Genomic DNA, 17773 nt, shown 5'->3' with positions numbered 1-17773 from the left:
AATGCGTATGTGTGTGTGCGTATGAAATGCTGAAAATACACTGAAGGAGCTGACCCCGCAAACGGGAACAGACACCATCAAAGAAGAGAGGACCGTCATCCAAGGCTTGCCTAACAAAGCGCGACGGTCAAACGACCCAAAGAGAACCAAAGTCGTATGACTGCCGGGAAATGCAGGTGAACGTAAGAGAAAAGAGGAGACGGTGTGATAGACTGCAAGACTGCCGGCGAAGGGTGGGTAAAAGTATGCAGGATTGTGACAAGATGCAAAGAGAAAGAAAGGGACAAACGAGAAAGAAGTAAAAAGGGAAAGTTTACTTCTTGGCGTTGGCAGCCTCCTCCTCCTTCTTGGCGATGCGGGCCTTGACCTTGCCAGCGGCACGGTGGGTACCGCGAGCCTTGCGGAGAGTCTCGAAAGCGTTGAACTCCTTCTCCTCGGCAGTGATGGCACGGGGCTTCTCGGCCTCGGCACCGGCGGGCAGGGGAAGGACGGCCTGGACGTTGCGGACAGCCTCGACGTTGGAAAGGTCGACCTTCTTGTCCTTGTTCTGCTTGCTCAGCTTGGGGATGACCACAAGGCGGCCCTGGTAAGCCTTGATGCGCTCAACGTTGATCTTGAGGCTCTCCTCGGACTTGTTGCGGCGACGGTGGTCGACAGGGATACCGACCGAGCGAGCGTACTTCTTGCCGAGACCGGCAGCCTTGACCTCCTCGATGGTGAAGCCACGGCCGGAGCGGACCTTGGTGTTGTATCGGAGGGTGGGGCATCGGACAGCGGGGCGGAGAGGCTGGACGGGGCGGAGACCGAGCTTGGTAGCCTTGACCTCACGAGCAGTACGTCTCCTCTTCTTGGCACCAGGCTGGTCGAACCAGACCTTAACCCGGCGCTGCCAGTCCTTGCGGAAGTGGTTGTTGTGAAGGATGTTGTTGTGCTTCACGGCCATCTTTTAGGACAGAGAAAAGTGACGATGAGAATGGTAATGCAGTGATGGTCGAGGTTATGGTTTGAGTCGAGTTGAGTCGAAGGGCAGAGGAAAGAATTAAGAAAAAGCGAAAAAAGTCAGTCTCGGAATCTTGCTGTGTTTGTTGAGAAATCGCAAGAGAGGCGGACGAAGGACAGCAATTGGCTTGGCTACAGCACTGCACTAGAGTCGGGAAATGGCGTTTGACGTTGGATCCTGAATGAGAGCCAGATGACTGGAATCGCAAGATACGGCTGGCGCAAGAATGGCAGTGTCGTGCACGTGGCCAGGCAAACGTTGGCAAAGACGGTCGTAGATGGCACGACATGGCTGTTGGTGTGCTGCCAGAGTCGATGCGTTGATCTGTCCTCTGTGGACAGTGGTAAGCTGAACAACCTGGTGTTATCGCAACATCGCCATGGAGTAGGTACTCCAGTGCTTCCCTACACACGTTCCTCCTCAGTGCCGCCAAATGCAGATGCGCAATGGTACAGAACCCGAGCACGTGGACCGATGAGATCAAGCCAAGTGCAGGAGTGTGTGCGAACCAAGCGGGACTGTTCTCCGACTCAATCGCGGCGGCGACCTCGGAATTGCAATGGCAGCAATTGAGATGCTATTGCCCCTTGTCGTTGAGCTTCATCTGCAGTACGACTTTATCAGCAACAGCCAAGGATTCCTGCGCGATGACCATCCAACAAGCGCTGTTGACAGCTCTCTCTGCTGTGTATGGTGTGCGCGTCCACCTGTGTAGTTGTTGATGCACGCCTGTTGTCCTCCAAGACCCCCAACTGTTTGAATGTCGAAATGCGGCGTCCGAAGCGACGTCTAATTCGGATGACGCTGCATTGTTACCGAATTCTGGCTTTGCGATGCTCGCAATCATATGCTGTTCTGTTCTGTATGTTGAGTGTCGATGCCATTTATGCCACAATGTCCATGTCGTTGCTGCTGGAAGTAGTCGATGCAGTATTGTGCCGTGCTGTGCCGTGCCGATGCCGGGAATGCTGTGTCTGTCCGCCTGTGCATTGCCATCCTGACTGCTGCAGTGATGCGCTGTGTAGCTGCTGTGCGTCAGATACGTACTTTGATATGATCTTGAGGGGATGGATGGTCGAAGATGAAGGTCAGAATGCGAAGTTGATCACGACCAAAGCCTCAGAGCCACCTTGCGTGCGCACTCTCTGCGCTGCCAAACTGAAATTCTTGATTTGCTCTCGACACACTGCTGCCTGCACCCTAGCCTCAAGATCGCACACTACGCCCTGTCGCTGGCTCACTCCCTCACTCACAGCAGCGGGCCACTCACTCACTTTGAGAGGGTGGCTTTTGAATCGCGCTGTCTCTCTGGTGGGCAGCCACTCAACTCGCTTCCGCGAAAGACCCTCCAATGAAACTCAAACTAGATTTTCCTGTCGTCCTCGCAATTTCGAAAAAGGTACAGTTTTGGACTTTCAGTCACGTGCATTTGTCTGCCAAAGTCTGAAATATTTTTTATCACAGGTCGGGTCCGTTCTTTATACCATCGCCGATCTTTGCGAGTTTCGACACATAGCAATGCCTAATCTCGATTAGGTCTCATCCTCTTGCTGCAACACCTCGACATTGACCTTCTCCCCATCAGGTGCGAAAACACAGAGCGCACATGGGTCACGACGGCTGGGTCACGACGGCTGAGAGCTGCTGCTTTCGTACATTTCTGAACTTGGTCCGTCTGGTGAGTCTCCTTCTCGTCCAGTGAGGCCCATCGCTGCCATTGACGAGGCGTGCTACCAGCCAAGATGACAAGAGTTCAGCTTGTTAAGTCATTCGCATACCAAATCCGTGGAGCAGCCCAGCGCCGCTGTCGATTCGCAAGAAGATCTTTATCGTCGGTGTTTAAATTTGCCGTTCCGTGGCCTCTCACAATCAAAACCGTACAGTACAGTCGGTCGGTCGGTCGGTTGCTCTCTCGGACTGTCAGTTCTAGTATGGCGCTCGGGAAAGGACATAGGAGGGCTCATTGAGGAGCAGCGCGGAGAATTAGCTCGTATCTCCTATGGAGGCCGGCTGTGTTGTGTGGCGCTTGTTGCATACCGCAGACCCGAACACTGGCAGAAGAGGAGCAACACGTTGCGTGATGCCAGGCAAGCAAAAGGTCAACGTGGGCACGCGCTAGGCTGTGTTTCGGCGTAATGGGATGCCGTGATGTATGCAGCTTTTGCGCATGTCCTCCTGTTTGTATGAGCGTTTCATCTGAGTCCATAGCCGAGTCAGTTTCTTCCGACCCTGTTCTCAAGTATCATCTTCATTCTCAACACCAACCTTTCACTTTCCCTACACATATACACGTCGCACGCTTCGCAAACATGGTCAAGACCGTGACAGTCGAAGTCGACACGATCCTGTTCGACATGGACGGGACTCTGATCGACTCGACGCCTGCGGTCAATGCCACATGGGCCTCGTTCGCACACCAGTACAACCTGGACCTGGACTTTGTCATGCAGACCTGCCACGGCTACCGCACCGTCGAGAACCTGAAACGCTTCATCCCCTCCATCCCGGACGACCAGATCGACGCCGAAGTTGAGCGCTTCGAGTCCAACATCCTCGTGGTCGCGCAAGAGAACGCCGCCAAGGGCGCGGGGGGTTCCATCGTCGCCATGCCCGGAGCCAAGGCGCTGCTGTCGCAGATCAACTCCACGCGCCCCGACACCGCCGTGCAGCGCGGCAACTGGGGGTGGGCCATCGTCACCTCGGCCACCAAAGCCTACGCCCAACAAGGCTTCGCCTCCGCAGGCGTCAGTGACCCGCCCCGCGTCTTCATCACCTCGGACCTCTGCACGCGCGGCAAGCCCGACCCACAACCCTACCTCATGGGCGCCGAAAAGACCGGCCAAGACATCTCGCGCTGCCTCGTCGTCGAAGATGCTCCTCCCGGTGTGCGTGCCGGCAAGCGCGCTGGCGCAAAGACGCTCGCACTCAGAACCACCCACGACGGCGAAAAGATGCAGCAGGAACAAGCAGACTACATCGTCGAGGACCTCAGGAGTGTCACGCACGTACAGTGGAAGGAGGACGGCTCCGGCTTGGTTCTGACCATCCAGGCCGAAGAGCCCGAGAAAGGCGAGGCCAAGGGCATCTCGGAGCTGGCCAAGCAGATCCAGCTGCAGAATGACCCCACTGCCAACGGTCACGCATGAGACGATGAGAGATACCTTGTACAAGTGCTGTACATGCAATCCGAACCGGTCTGACCTCGAGACAGGGCTGTGCAGACCTCTCTCTCTCTGCTTGAGAATGAGACGCCCAACAAGAGCTGCACAATCGACGTCCACGGAACCAAGTCATCCGAAGAACTGAGTATCCAGATCTATTGTAAACGGTTGAAAGCATAGAGACCAAAACTACATGTGTGACTGAGGCTATTTACGGTATCCCTTGTGACAGAAGGAACTTCGGAAGGGGAGCGCCGTCGCTACGGACCCGTGTTGAGCAGGCCTCGAAGCATCCAGCCTTCCCCTCTTTGTTGTTTATTTCATGTCGCATCGACCATCACGCAGACGAGGCGCGGTCGTAGTGCTCGGTCTCTTGAGCGGCGCCCTTCTTAGCCGCGGCGGAAGGAGGTACGACATCCGAGGGGCACATGTCCTCGTAGAAGTACTTGCCCTCCGTCGTCGGCTTGATGACGCCAGCACGGATGACATAGTCGCCGAACGACTCGCCCTCGATGCGGTTCTGCGCATACTGGGGCACGAGCTTGTTCATGATCTCGAGGATCTCCTTCTCGTCGACCGACTCGCGGTAGATCTTGGACAGACGCGTACCGTTGTGCGATCCACCAAGCGTCATGACGTACTGACCGGGCGCCTTGCCCACAAAGCCAGCCTCAGCCATCCAGGGACGCGAGCATCCGTTGGCACATCCAGACATGCGGAACACGGTATCGGTGCTGCGCAGTCCGTTGGCCTCGAAGATCTGCTCGACCTTGTCCATGAGCAGGGGCAGGTATCGCTCCGACTCGGCCATGGCAAGACCACACGTGGGGAAAGCGACACACGCGCTCGCCGACAGCTTGACGCCCGAGTGCTCCCAGTTGTTCATCTTGTACTTGCGCAGGTGCGCGTCGATCGCATCCTTGTCCTCCGGCTTGATGTCCGACACAATGATGTGCTGGTTGGGCGTCAGGCGGAACGCGCCCTTGTGGATCTTGCACAGCTCGCGCAGACCCGTGCGGAATGGCGCACCAGGCTCGTCCTTGACACGGCCATTCTCGAGCCACAAGGTGCAGTGGTAGTTGCCCTTGTAATCCTGCGTCCATCCGTACAGATCCGTGTTGGTCTCAAACTTGTACGACTTGGGCTCGGCGAGCTTGTAGCCCAAGCGACGCTCCACCTCGGCCTTGAAGTTGTCGGCCGTGCCCCAGTGCTTGTCGATGGTGTACTTCAAACGGGCCTGCTTTCGGTTGGCACGGTTGCCCGTGTCGCGCTGGATGAGCATCACGATGCGGCACGCATCCAACGTCTGCTCGGGCGTCACGAAACCGATCACGCTTCCGAGACGCGGGTAGGTGGCCTTCATCGAGTGCGTGACACCCATACCACCACCGACGGCCAAGTTGAAACCAGCCAGACGCTTGGTCACGGGGTCGGCGATCGCAATCAGACCAATGTCGTGCGCAAAGCAGTCGGTATCGTTGCGCGGAGGCACAGCGATGGCGATCTTGAACTTTCGCGGCAAATAGTAAGGACCGTAGAGCGGCTCGTAGTCCTGCAGCACACCACCGATGAGCAGCTGCTTGGAGCTGTCGGTCTCCTTGTCGAGCCAGATCTCATGGTAGGCGTTCATGCGCGGCAGCAGGTGCTCCGAGATTGACTTGGAGAACTCGTAGACATCCTCGTGCAGCTCGCTCAGGCTCGGGTTGGGCGAGCACATGACATTTCGGTTGACGTCACCGCAGGCAGCGATCGTGTCGAGCATCGACTTGTTGATGCCCTGCATCGCAGCCTTCAAGTTGCTCTTGATGACACAGTGGTACTGGATCGTCTGGCGCGTGGTGATCTTGATCGTCTGGTTGCCGTACTTTTCGGCAACATCGTCGAGCTGGACCCACTGCGCCGGCGTAACCACACCACCAGGGATACGGGCGCGGATCATGAAGCTGTACGCAGGCTCGAGACCGGCAGCCTTTCGCTCCTCAAGCGTGTCACGGTCGTACTGCTGGTAGGTACCGTGGAACTTGGTGAGCTGACCGTCAGACTCGGCAATGGCACCGGTCGACGTGTCTTCGAGACCCTCCTTGATGGTACCACGCAGGTAGTTGGAGGCGATCTTCATGTGCTCGTTGGTGATGGGCTCGGGCTCGGCCTCCGTGACCTCGACCGTGTCAACACCGAGCGCCTTCCAGAGCAAGGGCTCCCAGATCTTGTAGCCAGTCTGGTAGCCGTCGGCATCCTGGTCGTCACCGAGACCGATGGGGGCCATGCGGTTCGCGCCGAGCTGTTCGAGACGCACGTCGATGTCCTTGCCTGGCTTGTTGTAATAGTGAGCATCTTCGGGTCGCGGCCAGTAGTGGCTGTCACCCATGGCGAAGACAGTGAAGTTGACCGTATCAGGCAGAGAAGCACTGGCCATGGCGTGGAGTGCCTTGTAGGTGAAGCGGCCGTTCTGAGGAGCCTCACCCTGACCGGCAGTCGAGGTGAGGAAGACCACGTTCTTCTCGTCCTTGAGCTCCTCGGTGACGGGGTAGTCGTCCATGGTGAGGAGACGAGCAGCGACACCGCGGGCCTTGGCACGAACGGCGAGCTTCTTGGCCACCTTTTCGGCGTTGCCGCCGTCCGAGGCGACGAGGATGAGCAAAGGAGGACCGTCGAGCGAGCCGAGCATCTTCTCGTAGGCCTCCTTGGCCTTGCGACGCTGGAGATCGCGGAGGGCGTTGCCCTGCGAGGCGGCAATGTCGTAAGAGAGCTCGGGACGCGACTTGACGAGCGTGGTGAACACGTTCTGGCGGTCGAGGAACTGTTGCAACTGCTCACGCAAACGCACACCGTCGAGGCGGAACACCTCGGCGCCTCGCGCCTCGGCGCTGGGGTCCCAGCGGAATAGAGGCCAGTAGCCCGAATCGACAGCGAGCTTGGTCTCGCGCAGCACGTCGAGAGCGGGGGCATCGACGGTGCGGTAAGGGACGTAGGCGAGCACGACCGAGGGACCGTCAAACTTGTCGGCCTCCATGATCGCGTGGAGCACCTGGGTGTAGTCGGCGTAGATGGCAGTGGAGGCGACGTAGACGTTGCCGTAGTTCATGGCATAGAGGGCAATGTCCTTCTTGCGCTTGTGGGCGGCCTGTGCATCTCGCTTGGTGTAAGGAACGCTGTCAAAGATGAGCATGTTGACGTTGCGACCCGAGGCGATGACGTGGTGAACACCGCCCATGCCGGCGTCGTAAGCCCATGCGTCGCTGCCGACGATCCATCGGCTCTTGAGCGAGAGGTGCGACGAGAGCGACTTGATCTTTTGCAGAGCAGCGCCCGAGGCGGACGACTGGAGAAGCGAGGCGACCTTGTTGCTCGAAGCGACGTTCTTCTTGGCGTCCTGCTTGGCCACGAGCCACTGCGAGAGAGCCTCGTGCAGCTCGGTCGAGATACCGCCGTCGCGAAGCACATCGTTGACGGCACGGACGAGCTCGTCGCGCTGCTCGAGCTGGGCGAGAACCTGACCAAAGGCGTATTCGGGGCTGCGAGCGGCAGGGTTGTCGTCAGACTCCTCGTTGGCCGAGTTGACGACCGAGAGGCGCTCGGCAAAGACCTGCTCGAGCATGAGGTTGTATGCCTCTTCGTGCTTGGGGATCTGGACGGGGCCGGTGGTGGCAGCAGCGGCAGCAGCAGGAGCAGCCTGGGCGCGAGCGGCGAGCTTCTTGATGTTACCGACGACAAAGGCGTGCTTGGCCTTGGGAGCCTCGAGCGCCTTGATGAGCTCCTTGGCAGCCTTGTCGCCGTCATCAATGTGGCCGAGGATGCCACTGACGAGGACAGAGGGAAGAGCACGCTCGGAGCCCTGGAAGGCGGTGGCGACATCGACAAAGAGAGGGCCGAGCTTGGTGGTCCGGCGAACGCTCTGCTCGAGGACAGCAATGCGCTTGATGCCGGCGGGGATGGTGTCGAGCAGACGCTGTGGCAACGAGGGGCGCACCAGGCGGATATCGAGAACAGCGAGGTCGTTGTGTGGGGCAGTATAATCCTGGAGGACCTCGGAGCCGGCACCGAGCACGACGGCGAGGTTGGAAGCGTCAGAAGCGCCAACGAGCTGGAAGGGCTCGACGGCGTGGCCGACAAGCTCGGCGACATCCTCGTAGGCAGCATCGATGGCGGACTCGAGGTCGTCAAAGCCAGCCTCGCTAGCAGCCGCGCTGACATGGCCGTTGGCGTGTCCGTTGGCAGCCCCGTTGACACCGTTGGCGTGACCGTTTACGCCGTTGGTCTTGGGAGCAGCGGCGGCGGCGTCGGTGCTGGTGGAAGCGGCAGCGGAGCCGACAAAAGAAGCAAGGTCGATGTTGGTCACCTCTTCGACGGGACCAGAGACGTCCTCGAAGAAGTGGAGAACGGCGCGCTTTGCCGACGTGGCGATCTTGGTGGCCAGGAGTGCGTGGTCATGGGCCTGTGCGGCGGTGGACGAGTGGAGGAGGACGAGACCGGACTGACGGAGGGCCATAAGGTCGCTGTGCTCGCCGGCGCTGGCGACGTGGAAGACGAGGGGAGTGTTGACGAGTTTGGGGAGGTGAGGCACGAGACGGGTGAAGGTCTGCTGGTGTGCGTGGGAGAGGACCGAGATGAGACCGTTGCCGGCAGGCTTGAGCTGGGTGAGAACGGAGCCGAGCTCGACATGCTGGTTGAGCTGCTCGAGCTCGAGCTGTGCGTTGAACTCGGTGGCCTTGTCGGCGACGGAGGAGAAGGAGGAGGCGGCAGCGTTACCGGAAGGAGCGACGTTGACCAGGGTGGCCGAGGCAAGCGCGGCGATCCTGGCAACAGCGCCAGCAGCCGAGATGGAGCCCATTTTGTCTGAACGAAGTTCGGTGGAGCAAAAGCGGAAGAGACAAAAGCGCGGCCCGTTGCAAGCTATTGCAACTCGAGTCTACAGAGACAAAGCAGGGGGTTGCTTCGACGGGAAGGGTAGAAAGGCCCAGGAGTGCTCTGTAGCCGATGATCCTTGTCTGGAGGAAGTGAGAGGTGGTGAACGCCACCAAGACAGTGGATGACCTTGAACCTGTATGCGACTCCGAATCAATCGATACGACGGGAGTGGGGATCAAGACTCGTATGAGGAGAGGGATGTCGGAGAGAGGTGAGGGTGAGGGAAGAAGGTGATGGCGGAGGCCGAGCGAAGAGGAAGCCTTGGACGAGAAGAATCCAAAAATGCGAAAGAATGATGAATGACTCTGAACGGCCCAGAGCGAGCTGCGTCCTCGTCCTGAAAGAAGATTGCAGCAGCAACGGGAGCTCAACGTAGAGATGCACACTCGGCGTCAATCTAATCTACAACTTCTTGAGCAAGCAACAGCCACCGCATGGCCATCAAGTCTCTCTCTCTCTCTCTTTTTGTGCATTGCCAGAGCTTGCGAAATCTAATGTCGACGCGGCCCATTTCCGCTCCGGAAGAAATGCGAGGCCAAAAACCAAAAATGAAAAGCCGGCTGCGCATCCACAGCTGGAAATTTGTCGTAACGCCGTGTATTTGTCCAGTGGCAGATAGGTGGATTAGCAAGCAATTCCAACCTGTCAAAGCACACCATCCTCTCGCCGGTTGCTGGTGTCAGCAGCTCGCCTTTGTTGCATCGCATCCCACACATGTCAAGACCTCAAAAAGTGCAAAGCTTTATCCACCTTGCAACGTTCTTAAAGCTTCATTGCGCTTCTGCTGCTGAAGCCCAGTTGTTGCCTGCTTCTTGGTGTCGAGTTAGTTCTTCTTGAAAAGCGTCGAATTGCCTGTGTGCGTTCAGGGTCCATGGTCAGAACAAGAGACCCTAGGATCCGCAGCGTCAACTTAAGCCAGCTGACTCAAGCAAAAGAGGAAAAAGAAAACAAGAACGCAGCCAAGAAGAGGTTCTCGGTCCGGATCACACAGGACTTGCTTGCCAACATGGAAGAGGAAGCAGCAACTTGGGTAGAAAGCCGACGTCTGCTTGCTTCTTGCTCGAGAGTCTCGGGCTCCAGAGAGTCTAGAGAGGCGGAAGAATTGGTCGTCAGGCGTCCGATGGACGAATTTCCAACATGACCGCGTGCATGTGTGTATGTGTCTGACTCTGCGGAGAGCACGCCATCGACCCCGCCAAATGTCGCAATTTGCCGCTTGTCTTGCCTGCTTTTGGCAGCCTCATCTCTGCAATTTTTGCATCGTTTTTCAAGTGTCTTGCTCCGCGCGGTTCCCCGCTTTGCAGCGAGCACGGAAGGAAAATGCAGCTATTCCAATTGGTCCTCCACTCGACCGTCACTGCAGTGGGCGGACCAAGCGAGGCGGAGCGAGGCGGAGCGAGGCGGAGCTAAGTGTCCGCTTGTATTGTTGACTAAGCATTAGTCTAGCACGCGTGCGTGACAGCTGCTCGGGCTTGCATTGCATACGAAAGAAACTGTCGTTTTGGTGTTGGTCTCTCCTGCCCTTTCATTTCACTTGTGTGCCGTCACCCACCGAGTCTTCTCTTCGCTACAATCACATTGCTCTTCGAGGGTTACGAGGCTTGATCGCTTGGACGCACTGAATGAAAGGGCTTCGCAAGCGCGTCGCAGCCTGAGGACAAGGCCAACGCGGGCATCGCACGGGCCCTCCTCGCCTTCTCGTCATGGCCCCACTGTAAGTTGACTTTGCAAGACTGCATCTGCTGTCAGTCCTAGCCGCCATGCTCTTAGGTTTGAGCCTCTCTCTACAAACGGTAGAGGAGCCCGTCATGACGCTACTTCGAGCTCTTCAAAGGCAGGGCATCCTGACAGACTTGCCTCCTCGACCAGCTGCAACTAGCACCGCAACCATCGTTCGCTTGGTTCCGCCGGCACTGACCTATGACGTTCCTCCTTCTCACTCTGACCCCGACAATGACGACACTCGCAACGCCGAACCTCCCACCCCTTCAACACGGCGAACGCTTTCTATCCTCTTTAGGCGCGACAATCTCACCGTCGGCACGCGCGTCATCGTCGCACAGGACGCAGACCTGCGCGGAGAGATCTCGGTAGGCAGTGGCACTGTCATCCACCCCAAGGCAACCATCCTCGCACTGCAAGGTGCCATCTCGATCGGCTCGAACTGCATCATCGAAGAGACGGCCGTGATTGTCAACCGCAGATCGGCACCCATCAAGATTGGCGACAACAACCTGTTCGAGGTGGGCTGTCGCATCGAGGCGGCATCCATTGGATCGTATAATGTGTTTGAGGTGAGGAGCAAGGTGGCATCGAATGTGGCGATCGGATCGCACAGTGTTGTAGGAGCCGGGTGCACTGTGTTGCCCAAGCCGATAGCCGATGGTCAGCTGGCTGGCATCTTTGATGACGATGAGAAGGAGGAGAGGGACGATCAGCAAGAAGGAGAAGCGAAGGAAGGAGAGGGTGCATCGACAGAGAGTGGTTCAATTAGAGCAAGAGGGGAAGAAGTGTTTGAAGAGCTTCCAGATCAAACGGTAGTTTTCGGTGCAGACAACAAGAGGCGACTCTGGAGCGGTGAGGGTGCACAGCAGCAAGCGGCTCTACACGCAAAGCACCTCGAATATCTTCGCGATGCTATTCCGCGCGTGCACAAGCTCAAGATCATCCAGGGAGTGCGAGCTCCTCCCGCAACAGCAGCTGCTCCTGCGAGTGGCAGTGCGGCAAGCACGGTGTAAATGGGTAATAACAACATCAAACATACGATTCTGAAGGCACAGTCCTTAGCATCTTGCAACCCGATGAAACGCGTGTGTTCTGTGTACAGTCATGTACAGTGAGCTCTTGAGCAGTCTCCTGCTAGGACTAGTGAAACCGTTGATGTGGGACAGTTGGAGAAAGGCAGACCGGCTTGTGTGGCCCGCCCAAAAACTTTTAAGAATGTTTGATCGTGCAACTAACAACTTGCGGCCCGATTCGTTGTCGATGTGCGATCTTTTTTGACTCGACCCTTTCGCTCGCAACGACGAGAATTTTGGGCACAGACTTGTTGCGCCTTGACTATCTCCAAAGTCGACCATCAGCATCGATCTTGCTTCACCTCTCTTTGACCCCACCTCTCCTTCCAGCGAAGTACATCTCTTGACCACCTCTGGACACCTTGCTCGTCACCGATCTGGATCTTGTTCTCTACCACATCACCACAGACACACACAACGCAAAAATGGCGTCGGGAGCAGCGGGATCCAAGTTCCAGGCGTTTATGAACCACCCTGCGGGGCCAAAGACTGGTGCGTTGCCTCACGTCAGCCTTCTCCACTGAACCTCTGTCCAGACTCACATGCTAACCTGAGGCTTCTGCGCCTGTATGTATCACAGTGTTCTTCTGGGCGCCCTTGATGAAGTGGTGCCTGGTAGCGGCAGGGCTGAAGGACCTCTCGCGTCCGGCGGATAAGATCTCGGTCCCGCAGAACGTCGCGCTCGCCGCCACGGGCTTGATTTGGGTGCGCTACTCGCTCGTCATCACGCCCGTCAACTACTCGCTCGCCGCGGTCAACTTCTTCGTCGGCTGCTCCGGCCTGGCCCAGCTCTACCGTGTGTGGGACTTCCGCAGGCAACACCCCGTCCAGGCCGCTGTGGCCGATAAGAAGAACGACGTGCAGAACAGCGTGGTCCGGGAACAGCTGCCTTTGAGCTCCAAGTAGACACGTGCTCCAAGACGGTATGCACTGCGCTGCGCTGCGCTACTGCGGTGCGGACAGGAACAGCGGAGCCGGTGCCGTCTTCGTTGCCCGTTTTGTAACATACACTGCCGTTCGAATCGATCACTGTTTTGCATCCTAACTTACTAACCTTAGCCGGCTCTGCGACCAGAACGATAACTATTCGCCCTTCGCCATGTCACACTCTCACTTCGGTCCCACACACACACGCACACGCACACGCACACACATATCCGCAAACCAGTTCTACTCTGCTCGCGCTTACATTGGTTCCACCCTACACGCACCGGACTCTGGCTGGCGCGTGGAGCGCTTAGATACTCGAGGTCGGCAAGCCAGCCTGAACAGTCACGTCGGCGACAGGAGGGACCCCGGTCGTGCGCAACACCTGCTGGACGGCGCCTGGCACGTTGTTCAACGCGTGCTGCTCGTCGAGCGAGCGGGTGAGCATGAACCCGGCATATCCGAGCGAGTTGATCGACAGGTTGCCGACGGTGCCGTCGTCGCTCCTGCCGGGCAGGTCTGTGAACTCTTCCTGCGAGCGCGGGATGAGGTGCATGGCGCGTTTGGTGATGAGCACGTTGAATGCCGGTCGGCCCGTGTGCACGCCGCCCTCGCTGTGTGCAACCATGCGTGCGCGGAAGAGGGCATCGAGCAGGCCCATGAACTTGTTCCCCACGTAACGCTCCATTTCGCGCTCGTCCTTGCGCATCTCCGCCGTGGGTTCCAAGAGCACCACAAAGTGCTGCCACGGCAGCGGGAGCGCATGCACGCTCTCGTGCTCCTTACCGTCCCTCTCGATGCGCTCCAGCAGCGCTTCCACGGGCACCTTGTATTCGGACTCCACGATGCGCTCCTGCTCGTGCTCGCTCAGCCGGCCCGACTGGACAGCGTCGGCAGAGCTAGTGTCGAGCGGCGGGCATTGGACAAACTGCAAGTGGCGGTGCGGCTGCGAAGCGCCTGCTGTGGCGCCGCAGTTGTAGAACGCCAGCAGCTCCGTGTTGGTCGCAGCCGAGCGATGGGTGGACACGACGCGGTAGGCGAGCGCGAGTGTGGCTGGTGAGGGCGGCAGGTCTTGGCTCTCGAAGGTGCGGGTTACCAGGAGGAAATGTTGCGGGACGACGCAGAACTTGTTAAGCAGCACCACGTGGTCGGTGCCGAGCTGCTTGACTAGCAAGTTGGGCACATAGGGTGGGGCGAACACGTCGGATTTGTTCTGTTGCGACTTGGTCTCTTCTGCTGCGGGTTGGGAGGGAGTGTCGTTGGCTTTCGGCTTCTTGAGGAGGGCGGGTACGGTGCGGATCTGCCATGCGACCCCCGTAGCTTCGGACTCTTGAAGGGTGATCTTTTCCGAGGGGTAGAAGTACGCATCGCCGTCAGCGATCGCCACGTCGAACTTCTTCTTGACCTCGGTGGCGAGCGACTTGAGCTCCGAATCTGGGATCGCGAGTGCGGACGACATGGTTCGTGTCGAGATTCTGTGGGCGGCGGGCGGCCGTGGTACGATCGAGGTTCGAGCGAGGCGCTGTGGAGGGGAGGAGGCAAAGAGTCTAGATCGAGCAAGGTTCGTGGATATCGGAATGCGGAGAATAGCGAGAGGACCTTTGAGTACCAGCATGTATCTGTATCAATGTCAGGAAGCCTTGTGACCCAAATGCAGAGCCGTCTATGGGTGCCACGAGATCTATCTGGTCGTGGTGAGAAGAAGCATGTCGATGCACCTGTTCCGAGAAGACCAACACTTGGAATTTCACCACATCTTGATTTCGCCGCCGCGAGCAGCCCAAAATTTGGACGCAAAACTCCACATGTTAGCGCGCCGCGAAATTACACGCTTGCAATGCAGTCTCGCAATCACCATGCATGGCCGTCTTTGCCGCTTCATCGCATCTGAACTACGCAGCACGCTTACACACTCAAAAGAAAGTGTTCAAAGGTAAAAGTCGATGCGATACTATGATCAGGTCGAAAAGAGCGAGCTACCAAGCGTAAAATGAGATTGACTGCGGAGATCCAATCCACCTCTGCTGCTGCTGTAGCGATTGTAGCGGCCGATTCTGAGGCATTTTCGTGTTGGCAAAAGCATAGCTGCCTTCATCAGCATGTTTCATCTGCGCATCAGTCGTGTTACTGGAACCTACAAGCTCGACGTCCGTTGTCTGTTGGCTCGCCGCCGATGGTGGAATAGGGCTCTTGGACCCGATCCAATCCTGTTCCGGTCTGAGGTCAAGCGTCTCCCTGAACCGCCTCTCGTTTGCATCTACATTCTCGCCACGCGACGCAGACGGAGCAGAAATGTGGTTGTCGAACTTCGACGTTGTAGGTGAAGCGACGGGAGAGCAGCCAAACAGGCGCTCAAACCTGTCATGTGCTCCTTCTTCGGCTGCTGTCGCCGCTTGCTCTCCGTGAGAGTGAGTCGCCAAAAAGGAGAGCCATGAGCTGCGTAGCTCTGCCTCTGCGTCCGTTACCTCGATAGGACCTTCTTGCCGAATAGACAGGACGGAATCGCGGTCGCTCGAGTCCACCTGTCGCAGCGGTGCCGGCTGCCGAGGTCGAGCAGAAGGACTGCAAGTGGGGATCTGGAACGGGTACGAGATGCTGTCTTTGGCGACATGTGTGCAAGCAGAGCGATTCGAGGGGGCTGTCGAGGTGCGACGCGCAGCGACGTTCTTGAGAGTCTGTATAGGATCGACGGAATCGTTTGACGGCGGAGATGGCTGTCGACGGAAGCGATATAGCGAGGGCCTTGGGGTTCTACGCCACCAGCCGACTACTGCAGCAGAGGGTGCAGCTTGAAGACTATCCCTCAACTTTTCCTCTGTGACAACGCTGTGCACATCGTCTCTATCCCCTCCTCGCTCTGCAATCGTCGCATACAGCACCACCACCAGCCCAACCAACAATATCACCCCGTACACCCCAACCAACGCTGCGAACATAACCTTTTCCTGCTGCAAATGCTTCAAGTACCGACCCGTCACATGCTCCACCACTCCACCCCCATCGCCATGATCCCCATCACCAAGCATCGCCTCACGCACCGGCCGCAACATGGCCTCCTTCTCCTCCGGTCCCAACATCAGCACGTCCTCTGGCACCAAGCTAAAGTTGACATACGCATTGTCATGCATCCACGTCAACGCCCGCTCGATCCCTGCCACCTTCTGTCCCACTATGCACTGCACGAACGTTTGCAGTGGTGCATTGAACGGCGTACCCCCAAACGTGCTCTCCAAGCTCTCCGTGATGCCGTCAACAAACGTGTTGAGCGTCGCATTCATTGTTGAGGTCGTAGTGTCGACCCATCGAAAGACGTGCTCGTTGAGCTGCGTTTCGACCTGCGCGATGATCGCGTTGGCGGAGGTGGAGAACTCGAGCGAGGCGTTTCGCGAGTGATCGTTGACGACGGCGATGACGTCGGACGATAGGTGGGCGAGCGAGGTGTTGATCGACGACGAGTAGTGGTTGGTGAGGCGGCGGATTAGGATGGCTTGCAGCAGGACCGAGAGGAGGCCCAAGAGGCCGGTCAGGATGCATGCGAGCGAGGCGGGGTGAGTGAGGAAGCAAAGGAGCCACGCGATGCGGTGTTGGTCTTGTCGTGTTGTGATGCCCATTCGTTGGCAGAGTGCGAGCGAGACGGAAGAGATGAGTGGGTGGCGAGAGATAGTGAGCAACGACATGAGGTTTTCCGTCTTGAGCACATCGCTCTGGCCATCACCCCCCTCCTTCTTTGAGGCAATTTCGGGATGCTGGGCAAGCCAAACACCCCTGGTCCGCTCAACTGCCCTCACCTCGCTCTGCCACTTCCACCATTCCCATGCCACCCCCAACAGCACCACTACCACTGCCACCAGCGCCAGCACGACCAACCCACACCGCGCCGCGTGCCTCAGCTCTTCCCCCAACTCATCCAACGGACGCGTATCGACTCGATCGCAAAACGTCACGTTCTGCATCTGCGGCACGGGCAGCAGCGTGTGGTTGAACTCGAACCCGCCGAGCGTAGCGTTAACTTGGCGCCGCATCTCTTCGAATGGCGTCTGGATGAGTGTGTCCAGCGTCTGCTTGAGCTGCTGCAGTGTTGGCAAGGTGGCATTGAGCTTGAGCAGGCCGTCTTGGATCTCGTGTGGAAGGGTGATGTTTTCCAGTGCTGTCAGGGAGGGGATTGTGATGTGAGGCGGGTTGACGTGCAGCCCGAATGCTCCGACGATGTCGTTAATCGCGCTGACGGCGGTGGAAAGAATGACGTTGACGCCTTGGATCGACTCCTGAATTGCTGCGCGTATCCCCTGCGCGGCAGCAGTGATGGCTTGTGAGATCAACTGCACCGCTTCGATGAGCACCGCGAGCGACCCACGCACGAGTAGCTCGATAAAACACATGAACAGCGACTTGTAGGAATTGACAAAGTAGGCAAGCACCTTTTCGATCACTGTCATAGACAGATCAAAGACACGTGCTGCCCCGTGCACGGTAGAGGTGACCGACTGTGCGAGTTGCACGTTGGTGGTAGCGGCGAGAAAGTGAGGCAAGGAAGCGGCGAGGGACGCTGTGCCTTCTACTGCATTGCATGCAGAGAGGACGTTAGCTTTGGCGGCAGAGACAGAGTCGTAGGCGTCGTCGGAAGACATCCAGAGTCGAGAGCCGACAAAGAGGAGAGAGAGGAGAGGGATGGATATGGGAGCGAGAAAGAGTCGTGCTCTCAAGCCGAGCCATGGTTGGAGAATGCGTGCTTCGCGATGCGAGTCCATGCATGCAGCGGAATCGGTTAGGAGAGGGGCGTGGTTTGTATGTGAAGGGCTGTGGAAGTGTTGCAGGTCAAGATATGATGGAGGTCCGTCGAAGATGTGCTCCTGGGATGACATTGCTCTGGGGTGTGTGTGTGTGTTTGTTTGGTTGAGAAAGCGGGTCCAAGTACGGAGGCTTTAGCAAGGATTGTCAAGGCTGAACAATCTAGTAAGGGCTTTCAATGGCTGGAGTGT

The 17773-nt window shown here is 57.7% G+C and overlaps 7 protein-coding genes across 7 annotated transcripts; 3 read left to right on the top strand and 4 right to left on the bottom strand.

Moving 5' to 3' along the window:
• Positions 1-313: 313 nt before the first annotated feature.
• On the bottom strand, positions 314-943 carry EX895_005574 (uncharacterized protein; the record flags this gene model as incomplete). Its single annotated transcript, XM_029886166.1, has 1 exon — positions 314-943. The coding sequence occupies one exon, from the start codon at positions 941-943 to the stop codon at positions 314-316; it is 630 nt and encodes a 209-aa protein (XP_029737397.1).
• Positions 944-3309: 2366 nt separating this feature from the next.
• On the top strand, positions 3310-4146 carry EX895_005573 (uncharacterized protein; the record flags this gene model as incomplete). The annotated part of the gene is made up of 1 exon (XM_029886165.1): positions 3310-4146. The coding sequence occupies one exon, from the start codon at positions 3310-3312 to the stop codon at positions 4144-4146; it is 837 nt and encodes a 278-aa protein (XP_029737396.1).
• A 352-nt stretch (positions 4147-4498) lies between these two features.
• EX895_005572 (uncharacterized protein) lies at positions 4499-8992 on the bottom strand (the record flags this gene model as incomplete). Its single annotated transcript, XM_029886164.1, has 1 exon — positions 4499-8992. The coding sequence occupies one exon, from the start codon at positions 8990-8992 to the stop codon at positions 4499-4501; it is 4494 nt and encodes a 1497-aa protein (XP_029737395.1).
• Positions 8993-10772: 1780 nt separating this feature from the next.
• EX895_005571 (uncharacterized protein) lies at positions 10773-11807 on the top strand (the record flags this gene model as incomplete). The annotated part of the gene is made up of 2 exons (XM_029886163.1): positions 10773-10783; positions 11090-11807. 2 exons carry the CDS (start codon positions 10773-10775, stop codon positions 11805-11807), a joined length of 729 nt encoding a protein of 242 aa, XP_029737394.1.
• Positions 11808-12292: 485 nt separating this feature from the next.
• On the top strand, positions 12293-12773 carry EX895_005570 (uncharacterized protein; the record flags this gene model as incomplete). The annotated part of the gene is made up of 2 exons (XM_029886162.1): positions 12293-12359; positions 12448-12773. 2 exons carry the CDS (start codon positions 12293-12295, stop codon positions 12771-12773), a joined length of 393 nt encoding a protein of 130 aa, XP_029737393.1.
• A 331-nt stretch (positions 12774-13104) lies between these two features.
• On the bottom strand, positions 13105-14253 carry EX895_005569 (uncharacterized protein; the record flags this gene model as incomplete). Its single annotated transcript, XM_029886161.1, has 1 exon — positions 13105-14253. One exon carries the CDS (start codon positions 14251-14253, stop codon positions 13105-13107), a length of 1149 nt encoding a protein of 382 aa, XP_029737392.1.
• Positions 14254-14770: 517 nt separating this feature from the next.
• On the bottom strand, positions 14771-17422 carry EX895_005568 (uncharacterized protein; the record flags this gene model as incomplete). The annotated part of the gene is made up of 1 exon (XM_029886160.1): positions 14771-17422. The coding sequence occupies one exon, from the start codon at positions 17420-17422 to the stop codon at positions 14771-14773; it is 2652 nt and encodes an 883-aa protein (XP_029737391.1).
• Between the last annotated feature and the right edge of the window lie 351 nt (positions 17423-17773).

Source organism: Sporisorium graminicola, chromosome SGRAM_7, assembly GCF_005498985.1.
Source record: "Sporisorium graminicola strain CBS 10092 chromosome SGRAM_7, whole genome shotgun sequence".
Lineage (NCBI taxonomy): Eukaryota > Fungi > Basidiomycota > Ustilaginomycetes > Ustilaginales > Ustilaginaceae > Sporisorium > Sporisorium graminicola.
The sequence above is the reverse complement of the archived record's forward strand: the minus strand, read 5'-3'. Positions and strand labels throughout refer to the sequence as shown.